The sequence below is a fragment of the Tamandua tetradactyla genome, chromosome 5 (genome assembly GCF_023851605.1).
Source record: "Tamandua tetradactyla isolate mTamTet1 chromosome 5, mTamTet1.pri, whole genome shotgun sequence".
NCBI classification, from domain to species: domain Eukaryota; kingdom Metazoa; phylum Chordata; class Mammalia; order Pilosa; family Myrmecophagidae; genus Tamandua; species Tamandua tetradactyla.
The window spans coordinates 170,089,220-170,101,311 of NC_135331.1; the positions used below are offsets into that span (position 1 = coordinate 170,089,220).

The window sequence follows — 12,092 nt, forward strand, 5'->3', positions numbered from 1 at the left end:
TATATACAAAGCAAAGAAATAAAAAAGCAATAGTTTTCAAAGCACTCTTCAACAAGTGGTTACAGGACAAATCCCAGAGTTTGTCATGGGCTACCATATGATCCTCTCATATTTTTCCTTCTAGCTGCTTCAGAATATGGGAGGCTAGAGGACTTAAATTTTTTTTATCATTATAATTGACTTTTTTTCTTTCTTTTTTGGGGGAAAAATAACATATATACAAAAAAGCTATAAATTTCAAACCACAGCACTACAATTAGTTGTAGAACATAGTTCAGACTTTGACATGAGTTACAATTCCACAATTTTAGGTTTATACTTCTAGCTGCTCTAAAATACTGGAGACAAAAAGAGATATCAATGTAATGATTCAGCATTCATATTCATTTGTTAAATCCTATGTTCTATGTATAACTTCACCATCACCTTGATCTTTCCATCCCTCTCTTTAGAGTTGTGTGGGTTATGGCAATTTTAAGTTTTTGATATTGGAAGGGTCTGTCACTAATATGGGGTAGGAAGATGGAACTATCTGATGTTCTGGAGAGGCTGGGCTAGGTTTCAGGACTTATCTGGACCAGGGACCCATCTGGAGGTTGGAGGTTTCTGGAAAGTTACTCTACTGCCTGGAACCCTTGTGGAATCTTATGTATTGCTCTAGGTGTTCTTTAGGATTGGCTGGAATGGTCCTGGTTGGGGTTGGCAGGTTATGATAGGTATCAAGCTCTAACTGAAGCTTGCATGAAAGCAACCTCCAGAGTAGCCTCTCAACTCTGTTTGAACTCTGTCTGCTACTGATACTTTATTAATTACACTTTTTGTCCCTCTTTTGGTCAGGATGGAATTGTTGATCCCACAGTGCCAGGTCTGGATTCATCCCTGCGATGGAATTGTTGATCCCACAGTGCCAGGTCTGGATTCATCCCTGCGAGTCATCTCCTACACTGCCAGGGAGACTTTCATCCCTGGATGTCATGCCCCACGTAGGGAGAGGGCAATGATTTCACTTGCAGAGTTGGGCTTAGAGAGACTGAGGCCACATCTGAGCAACAACAGAGGCCCACTGGAAGTAACTCTTAGGCATGCCTATAGGTAGTCTAAGCTTCTCCACTACCAACATAAGCTCCACAAGAGTAAGCCTCATGATTGAGGGCATGGCCTATTGATTTGGGTGTCCCTAAAGTTTGACACAGTATCAGGGAACTCCCTGCTGGTAAGGTTCCATATTCTTTCTCCCCTCCCTCAGGGGACTTTGCCAATACTTTTTGATTATCTGCTTAATATACTCTAGGATGTTTCTGGGCATTAAAATAATCTTTACAGGATTAAAGGACCTTGTTCTTATTCTGTGCTCCCTGTGTTTCAGTTGTTCAAATGAGCTGTACAGATAGGTTGAATTAGATTATGCACTATAGAAAATTTCAGTTCCAGATCAAATAAACCTTACTTCCATTGGTCTCAAAGAGTATGTGTGGTTCTAAAATGTAGCCACTGTTGTCCTTACCCGTATGTTCTGAATTACTTTAACCCCAACCTGTTCAGCTTCATTCTTATCTCAAAATATCAAGTTATATATATGAAACAGCCTCTCAAAATCCAGAAATATTAATCACTACTCTGGATTTTAAGTGTTTGCTCTAAAAGCATATAATCTAGGCCCCTATTTTTTTATAAGCATTTTCTAAAGGTGACCATACCACTGTTGTTGTTTTTGTTTGTGTCTTATTGTGTCTCACCAAATGTCCCACATGTTCATTCACATCGTTGCATGCCTCACAGCATTGTTCCTTTTTGTAGCATCACAGCCTTTGTTCATAAGTTTACACCATCATTCACCATTCTACTTCTCCATCAGTGCATCCTTCAGCCACCTGCATTCATCGGGCATCATGTAGAAGGCCCAAAGTCCATTCTATTCTCAATTTTAGATAATTTCATTGTTCCTAAGAGACAGAAAACCAGTAAACACACCCTCGCCAAATGGGAAATCTAAACCTCCTCTTAACTCTTGTCCTTCACTCCATTATTTACCTCTGCTGTTGCTGTGGTAGTGCTGATGGTTTCCTTTGAATATAGCTCATAGCATGCAATAGCAGTTTCCCCCCTGTACCCTGGACTTAGTCATTATAGACTAATCATATCTTTGAAGTAATTCTTATGAGAATTAATTCATATTTCTACTGTGAATCAGTGGGACATATAGGTCTAAACAACCCCTTTCAATCCTGTTCATCTTCAATATGGTAATATTACTTCTAGACCCACTAGAGAATCACTTTTGTGCCTATCTATTCCCTTCCATTGGAGTTCAACCTCATTAGCTAATGTTTCACCCATGTCTAGTTTCTATGTATCTTTGAGTCCCCTATATTCTTTATTATAAGCCTCTGGTTATACCTTTATGCTGTTCATAAAAGTGGAACCATATATTATATATAATTATTATTATATTATAATTATTAATATAATTATATTATTCAAGTTCTCTGTTTCCTTACTGATCCCTTGTCTAGATGTTCTATCTATTGATGTGAGTGGTGTATTGAAGTCTCCATCTATTATTGTAGAGATATCTTTTCCTCCCTTCTGTGATGCCAGTGTTTGCCTCCTGTATTTTGGAGCCCTATAGTTAGGTGCATAAGTATTTATGATTGTTATTTCTTCTTGGTGGATTGCTTCTCTTATTAACATATTATGTCCTTCTTTATCTCCTAAGACAGTTTCGCATTTAAAGTCTATTTTGTCCAATATTAGTATAGCCACCCCCATTCTTTTCTGGTTACTGTTTGTGCAGAATATCTTTTTCCAACCTTTCACTTTCAACCTATTTGTGTCTTTGGGTCTAAGGTAAGTCTCCTGTAGACAGCAAACAGATGGATCATACTTTTTTTTTTTATCCATTCTGCCACTCTGTATCTTTTTTGGGGATGTTTAATCTATTAGCATTCCATATTATTACTGAAAAGGTAGTACTTTCTTCAACCATTTTATCATTTGGCTTTTATGTCACATCTTATTTTTATCTCTCTTTTTTCTCTTTTAGTTGCCCTTACTGATAATCTTCATTTCTACACTCTCCTCCAAACCTCTTTCTCTGGTCTTTTCCTATCCAGAGAAAGTAGCAGTCCCTTCAGTGTTTCTTGTGGGGCAGGTCTCTTTTTAATGAACTCTCTCAATTTCTATTTATCTGTGAATATTTTAAGCTTTCCCTCATTTTTGAAGGACAATTTTTCCAGTTAAAGGATTCTTGGCTGGAATTTTTTTCTCTTTCAGTATCTTAAATATATCATATCACTGCATTCTTGACTTCATGGTTTCTGACAAGAAATCAGCAGTCTTATTGGGCTTTGTATGTGATGAATCACTTATCTCTTGCTGTTTTCAGGATTCCCTCCTTATTTTGGCATTTGACAGTCTGGTTTAGTATGTGTTTTGGAGTAGATCTAATCAGATTTATTCTATTTGGAGTATATTGTGCTTTTTGCACCTGTATATTGATGTCTTTAATAAGAATTGGCAAATCTTTTAATGTTATTACCTCAAATATTCTTTCTGCCTTTCCCCCCCAACTCTTCCCCTTCTGGGACATGTATGTCATTCAGTTATTTGAGACCCTGTTCAAATTTTTCCATTCTTTTACCTGTATGTTCTTTTGTCTGAAAGATTTCAGATGTTCTATCTTTTAGTTCACTGACTTTCTTCTGTCTCTTCAATTCTACTGTTATATGTCTCCAGTTTATCTCTTCAGTTGTGCCTTTCATTCCCATAAGTTCTGTTATTTATTTTTTTGTACATTTTCAAATTCTTCTTTGTGCTTGCTCATTGTCTTCTTAATATCTTTTATCTCTTTTGCCACATTTTCCTTCATCTCTTTGAATTGATTTAGGAGATTTGTTTGAACATCAGTTATTAGGTGTTTCAACACCTAAAGTTTTAGTTTCTTCCTTTGGGTGATATCTTCCTGTTTCTTAGTGGGACTTGTGATTTTTTGCTTATGTCTAGGCATCTGATTTTCTTGCTGAGTCTATTCTGTAGGGCAGTTTTTCTCTCTTGCCTAGGGTTTTCTTATTGATTGGCTTGGTGCTATAGTTCTTCTCTGACACTTATTTCAACTTATTCCAGGCCTTTAGAATAGCTCATGTTTAACTGATTAAAGTTTTTTTCTGCACTTATTCATCTCTTCTTGCCCTGAATATATGGTACAGTTTTTGAGATTGCACTATTTGTGCAATTGTTTCACCTCCCAAAGAAATTTCCTTTTCCCTCTTCCTCCTCTGGGGATGTTGACTTATTCTATTTGTTTCTGATTTGCCTCTATAAGGTTTTGATACTCCTTTTATTATTTTTAGCTACTTTTACCTGGAGGGTTAATCTGGGAGGAGGGTCCCTCTGGAGACAACCTACCTAAGTTAGTTTTTCCCAGGTGAAATAGGGATGAAGGGGGTGTAGATCAGGTCCAGAGTTCCCTGGGGAGGAGACCTGTAAAGACACCAATTTTGTTTCCCTTACTCTATGCTTTCCTGTCCTGACCAGCAGATGGCGGGCTTCAGCCAACTCTTCCTTGCGGCACTAAGATGGCATTTTGCCTTTAATACTAAGCTGACTCCATCCTTTCTGGGTGTGTGGTTCAGAGAGAAGTTGCCAACCACTTTTTTCTTTTTGTTTTTGGCTGGGGCAGGTTGAAGCTGTTGCATGGACCCCAGACTCAGTTCTCCAGACAGCAGCCACACACTGTGCTGGGCCTTGCCCTCCAGCTTTTCTTGGGGAAGGGCTGCCTTTTGGCAACTTATCTGCTGCCCCAAAATTAGCCCCACTTCCACCCCTGCCAGAGGCAGGGGCAAAACAGAAGCTGCCAGCTACTTTCTCTTCTAGGTTAGTCAAAACTGGGGCTGCTCTCTTGGAGCTGGAATCCAGCACTCCAAATTTACCAATAAGAAGCCAGGGTTGACGCCTGGCTCTGTCTTCCTCTTTTCTTGGGGAAGAGCTGTCCTTCAACAAACTGACCTTTGCTGCCCCAAAGAAGCCTCTATGTCTCTCTGCCCTGCTTCCTTGCTGGGAGTGGGACTGAAACAGACCCTGCTGGGTGTTTTCTGTCCTGGGTTCATTAGCCATGCTTGGAGCTGGTCCCCAGTATCTGAATTTTCTAATAGAAGCTGTAACTGGTGCCTGGCTGAGTCCCTTCCCTAGCCTGTTCCTAGGAGAGAGGGCTTCTATGTCACTCCAGGAGTGGCTCCTGAGGCAGCCTACTGTGCTAGTGGGGGGACTGGAGGGAGGCACAACAGCCTTTACAGCATGGAAAGATCAACTCACGGCTCTTCACCGCAATTTATCAGTTTCTTCCTTCTACTTGTTTCTGGATGGTGTTCTGGTCTGTGGAGTCCCCCAAACAGTTGTTTCAGTCAGTTTCTGTCTATTTACTAGCTGCCCCGGAGGACAAACTGAATACTAGAACTTCCTACTCTGCCAACTTGGGAAAAAAATCCCTCAGCTCTCTTTTATATCATCCAGCTGATCTTTTGAGGGTCATCTTTCCAGGGAGAAGATTTGGGTCCAACTGGAGGCTTTGTTGGAGCTCTGAATGGTGGAGATGGTGGCAGATGTGATGGCTGTGGGGGGAAGAATGGGCTGCTGTTCCACTCTGGTCTGAATTTTCCTGTTCCCCTCAGCTCTTGCTTTCTTGACCTGAATGCTGCTGAGGTTTTCCGGCACATACTTACCAGTGTCAATATTAATAATAAGCATAGTCTTTTCGATAAGGTCATTTCCCCCTTGAACACAGTTGGTGGTGTGGATCCAGATATATGTGGTAGCATAATTGTGACTTCATCTCCTTTGCCAAGCTGAAGCTCTTCTTCACAGAAATGTCTGTAGGTGCTGGCTTATAATCATAGCTAATGGTGTGGAAGGAGACTTGTGTTTGCTTCTCAAAGCTCCACCTGGGCTGCTGGCAGTGCTGCTTGAGGTCCAGCAGTGTGTTCACCATCTTATTCATGGCCCTGTGTAGGTGTTGCCCAGCCCGGTGCTTTTCTGTCATTAGCTTTTCCTACTGCTTTTAGGTTGCTTTTTTCTTGATTTGGCACTTGTCTAGGTACTGCAACCCTTTAACTGTTTTCCAGAGCTCTGAGGACCATGGCACTGCCGTTTTTTACTAATCGTTCAAAGATTTTGTGGGGCAACAGAACCCTGGAGCATCTTAGGCTGCCATTGTGGTTTACCATTGTTGATGATTTTTACATCAGCATTCATGAGGGATATTGGTCTGTAATTTGCTTTTCTCATGGTATCTTTATCTGGCTTTGGTGTTAGAGTGATGCTGGCCTCATAGACTGAGTGAGGAAATGTCCTCGTTCTTCAATTTTGGGGAAGAGTTTGAAGATTGGTATAAATTTTTTGAATGCTTAGTAAAATTTGCCAATGAAGCCATCCAATATTGCACTTCTCTTTGTTGGGAGGTTTTGGTTACTCATTCAAGACTCTTCATCGATGGTTGAGATCTTTTATTTCTTCTTGAGTTAGTTTAGGGAATTTGTGTGTTTCTAGGAATTTGGCCATTTCATCTAGATTATCTGTTAGCATACAGCTGTTCAGAGTATCCTTTTACAAACCTGTCTGTGGATCAGTAATTTTTCCCATTTTTGATTTTAGCTATTTGTGGACTTTTTTGTCTTGGTTGGTACAGCAAAGTTTTGTCAATTTTATTAGTCGTTTCAAAGAACCAACTTTGGTTTTGTTAATTTTCTCAATAGTTTTTCTATTTTCTATTTCATTCATTTGCACTCTATTATGTTATTTTGTTGCTTCTGCTTTTGAGTTTGGTTCTGTTTCTTAGTTCCTCCATCTCATTCTTTACCTTTAGATGCTTATTTTCTAATAGAGAAGATGCTCAAAACATCCTTTACTTTGCCATCTTGAAACCATTGCTATTTATCTTGTCTTCCAAAACCTGTGAGATATTTGAGGATAGGGTATCTCTAGACTAACAAAATGCTGGGAACATCTCAAATGCTCAGTAAATATTTATTGGATGACTAATACTGTACATTTGTGCAGCTGTTTTGCAAAGCATTCACCCATATTCCCATTCATAAAACCTCTATAGGAATCAGGAACAGCTAGGTATGTCCTCAGTTTTTAAAGAATATGAATATTTTAAACCTTAATATCTATGACCAAATTAGTTGCTTTTGCAAAGGGTTGCATTTCCAGTAGCAATTATGAAAGCTTTGAGCATAGGGCTTCCTGACTCCTGGCCCATCATTTTTTCCTGAAAATTCCCTGTCTTCTACCTACTCCAACAAAAGGCACCTGTTGTGGCATCAGGAGCAAAAGAGGTAAAGACTTACAGTCAACAAGAATATATTTTCATAAAAAAGGCTTCATCTATCTTCCTGGTCATATTGTTTTCTCAAATATCCACAGAAATATGATTTTTTTTTGGTATGCTGTAGGTAGGTCACACTTCATTATTTTTCCATGTGAGGAGCCCATTATTGCAGCACCATTTGTTGAAATTTTTTTGTTTGTTGGTTTGGTTTCTGTTTGTTTTGCTTGCTTGTTTTTTTGGAAATGCATAGGCTGGTAATCGAACCTGGGTCTCCTGCATGGCAGGCGAGAATTCTACTACTGAACTACCCTGGCACCCCAAGAAGCTTGATTTTATAAATGACAGTTCCTCTGCAGAATATTTAGCTCTGTAAGCCCCACTTGGAGTGTGGCTGAGCTGCAAAAAAAACGAAGCTATGATGAGGGTAAGGAAGTGGTTTAGAAGCAGTGGATTGGGTGCTATGAGTGTCCTGACTGCCTCCTCAGGCCCCAAATGCTAGCTAGCATCCATGACTGTTTTCCTGTACAAAGCTATTTATTAGGCAAAACTGAGGCATGAATGGATTTCATATTCACTATTATAAAGCCAGAAATGAGTTAAGAGGCAAGTATTATTGGGATAATGGTAAGATGTGCTTTGGAGACTGTTCTCTAAAAGGCACAGGTCTGGCTAAGAAGGATCTGAAATATCCAGGTAAAAATAGGTACAAGAGCACTACTGTCTTACTCCTCTTCCTTCTGTCAACTGCAGATTCCTAACAATATTATTCATAGCAAAATTTATTTTTAGTTTATAAAGTTTAATATGTGAGTATTTTAAGAAATACTATTCTGAAATCGAGTCATCAAATTTAAAGCTTATTTGATAGGCTGTGGAGGAATATCCATGTGATTCAGTTATGATGAAAATGAAACCAGAGAATAGATGGAAAAATCAAGCGTATACAGCTAGGCTGTACTTATATAAAATAGATTTCTGGAAGAGAATGTTAAGTCATCAGGGGAATGTGCCCAATGGCAGATACTGTGTATCACCTGAGACTAATGCATGCATGTCAATGCAATCATCAGGGCCGGATTAAGTCCACAAACTCTAGGCAGCCCACTCCAAGCTGTCCTCATCTTCCAGGGACTTCAGAGGACCATCTCCTCTAAGAATATACTTCCTTAAATGCACTCTGTTCACATTTTTATCTTAGAAAAATAGTAGAGAAGACTTCAGTGTTTACTGCACAAGGATAAGAAAACCCTAATTCAGAGGATGAGCCCCCGCTCCCAAACAAAAAAGATGCCCAGAAGTGGCAATTTATTGTCTTAGCAGGGCTTGAGAGAAACGTTCAGAAACAATTGTATTTCTCTTAGTCCATATTTACCACCTAATTTTCAGAAAACTCTTCCAGTATTTGGAAATAAATGATCTGGCATTGGGAAATTTATTTCTGGTGAATAACCAGATGAGCTTACTATGTTATAAAAAGAAATTTGCATTTACATTTTAAAAACATTTTTTGCTTTCCCTCTGGAAAGTCTTGGCTTCAAGGTTAATTAAATATCTAAATGAAATGAAAACAAATACCAAAGACGTATTAAGAAAGAACATTTTCTAAAAGGATAAGTGCTACATTTTTTCCTAGGCTATTTTGGCCTTCTTTTAATCTTAAAAGTTCTTTGGTAAAGGAATTGCAACATCATCCAAAATATAATGAGTTTAATTTACCTCGTTAAAATTCAGAAAAGGATAGGGTAAGATTTGTAACCAATTTTAAGCTTATAAAACAGGTAAAGATAATTACATTTATAGCAAGATAAAAACCAAACTGACATATTCCATATTTTATTCAATTTTAATATGGTTTCCATTATTAACTTTTAAAACAAAATGATTTCCAGTTTAGAAAACAATGCACTGACCACATAATTTCCTTTTTCATTTTATACAGTTATACAAATATTCTAAATACACATTTTGTGATCAAGATGATGGCAAATAAGATTAACTGTACAGTACATAAGGAAAGAAAATATTTTAAGCATATTTAGAAGCAATAGAAATGTCTATACAAAACAAGCAAAAATGGAATAAAATTTTTTATATTTAAAGTATTGCAACAGGCCCACAGGTTTTTAACAAAAATGTCTTTGCACAGTTCCTCACAATGCCCCATTAATAGCTAAAAGCAAGACAGTCATTTTAGAAAATAATGTTTCAAAATGCTACACATGGTACTATTGTTCGCACAGTTCGATCAAAATAACAAATCTACTTTGAGTCAAGCAAAACCTAGAGGAAATATACCAAACAACTTGAAAATCGTCTGTATAAAATTCATTGCACATTATTTTACTCAGCTGTTTGAAAAGTAAAAAAAGTGTATTTACAAAATATTCCATAGTTGAAATTATAAAATGAATGGATATCTCTAAGTAACACGTCTTGATACAGACAATTCAAGGAAAACACACAAATGGTTATTTGTTCTTTAAGAGGTTCAGTGCTCCTTTCACAGGGAAATGAACATGATCTACTCAATTGGATTTACAAGATGTTACACATACTGGAGCAAATTCAACACCTGCGTTATAAAACAATGTTAAAAAGTTGAAAGAATGAGGAATTTGTACATTGTAAGAAGTGAGCTATTCAGAGATCAAGTACAATTTTAATTAATTAGCATAAAAGTCTCCTAGCCTTCAAATAATAGACAGACAATGAACATCCTTGACTTGATGAAAGTTGAAAAAGCACCATGCACAACAGTTCAGTGGTAAACACTGAAAAAAAAATAGCACCTGGAATAATTCTGTGATACTGACAATTTAAAACTGGTCTAGTAATTGCCGGAGATATGGTGCCTTGGATAATTCTCTATTTACTCGAGAAAGTTTGAAAAGTACTGGGCAGTTCAGAGAAACACATGGGATATGTCGATCAAAGCAACCTGTACAGTTCTTGCATATCTGAAAGTACAAGAGAAATAAATAAGGCAATAGGAAAGTTTCTATGTATATGTGTAAACAACAAATTTTTTAATCCCTCCTTTCTGATCCCACCACAGATTAGTGGCAGATATATGACATGTAATACATTACAGAAAATTTCATATATTTTCATCACTTAGACGCCTAATCCACTCTACATTGAAACATTTCTAATGGATATTATTTCAAGAACATAAGAGTACAAAATTTTCTAAGGATTCATTTCATTCCTGGGATCAACTTTTCATTTACAGTAGAAGTCTATTATATTAAAATCTATGTAATAAGTGATCTAATTACCAAAGAATGTCTCGTAAAAAATTTACATACACTATTTTTTCCAAAGTACTTGTTAATCTTTCTTTCTGTCAATATTAAAAAAAAAAAAAACATTTTTAAATTTCAGAAGAGAAGATGCCACTATAAAAAAATCAAATGATATGAATTTGTAGTAGTGTCGAGCGGTGGTTCAACCCTGGCTATACATGAAATTATAAACATCTCATGCCTTAGACCCATCCCAGACCAATGAATGAGAATATCTGGGTGTGAGGGCCTAAGGATCTATCTGTACTTTTTAAGGCTCCTTGGTGATTTTCTTTCTTTTTTTTTTTTTTTACATGGGCAGGCACCGGGGATCGAACCCAGGTCCTCTGGCATGGCAGGCAAGCATTCTTGCCTGCTGAGCCACTGTGGCCCGCCTGCTCCTTGGTGATTTTGATGTTATAAGAGCTGATCTAAAAGAAAATTTTCAAGAAAAGAAGAGCATTAAAATGTCTTACACAATTATCAGGTTTGAAACAATAGTTAAGAGTCTCCAGTTACACAGTTAAAAGAGATTGCAAAAGACTACATGTGTCAATTCAGTTATAATTTATTCTTTCATTCATTCAACCAATATTTACTGAAAATCTATGTGCCAGGCACTGAGGGGTGATTATATTAGAATTTTTATAGTTACATTACTGCTATGCTCACATCCTGAATAGCAGTGGTGATCATTGTGAATAGCAATGGCTGTAGATTCCTAAGTAATCCTTCCTGCCTTCTAATCAAACAGCAATGACAGTTGTCTTCTGTACTCATGACAACTAATGATGCGTATTTTATTGGAAGTCCTTTGGTTTCATCTTTTAAAATAGCCATATACTTACTTAGGAGACTGTTATATCGATACCTATATTTTTATATCCACAGCTACAACTTTGAAAAGTCCCTATTTCCCCTCACAGGGGAAATAAATTGTGATTTATTAAATTGTGATTCATTCTCTATTTTTAGAAACCAGAAGGCCAAAATATTGTTCAAGCATATGGCTTCATCTGTCAGACATCAAAATGATTCCTGTCAGTTGCCCTTAACGTTTAAGTCATTTCTCCCTACTTTGAGGTTATGGAGAATTGTTTGATCGGATTCAGTCAAATAAGCTATTCAGCTCTTAGTATGCCTTGCAATTTTTTTCATTACAATAAAAAGCCTTTTAAATCACTGAAAAAAAAAGACTACACAATATGAAAAACATCAAAAATTTAAAAATGGGTATTAGAGAGGACCCCAAGGGTAAAGAAAATGGACTGTTTTTTCACATGAATAGTGTATGTACCCAATAGTGTATGCAAGAAAGGAAAACCAACTACTAGCAAATACATACTAGATTATCTTTTAAGGAGAAATCAAAAAAAGCTCTAGTGAACTCTTTAATCCTCTATTTTAGAGAAATGAAACCAATGAATTTTTGTTCTTTGTCCCAATATCTTCCAGCCTATTGAAAGGCACATTTTTCTGAGTAC

At 37.3% G+C, this 12,092-nt stretch overlaps 1 protein-coding gene and 1 pseudogene across 5 annotated transcripts in view; both read right to left on the bottom strand.

The window, feature by feature from the left end:
- Positions 1 to 5,484: 5,484 nt before the first annotated feature.
- LOC143683381 (ELL-associated factor 1 pseudogene) lies at positions 5,485 to 6,204 on the bottom strand (annotated as a pseudogene).
- A 2,937-nt stretch (positions 6,205 to 9,141) lies between these two features.
- REV3L (REV3 like, DNA directed polymerase zeta catalytic subunit) overlaps positions 9,142 to 12,092 on the bottom strand; it is a 227,730-nt gene continuing 224,779 nt past the window's right edge. For all 5 annotated transcript variants that reach the window (XM_077162672.1, XM_077162671.1, XM_077162673.1 and 2 more), the window contains one exon: positions 9,142 to 10,281. In XM_077162672.1, coding sequence (XP_077018787.1) covers positions 10,141 to 10,281 — 141 coding nt within the window. In that variant the 3' untranslated portion in view covers positions 9,142 to 10,140. The remainder of the gene's footprint in view (positions 10,282 to 12,092) is intronic.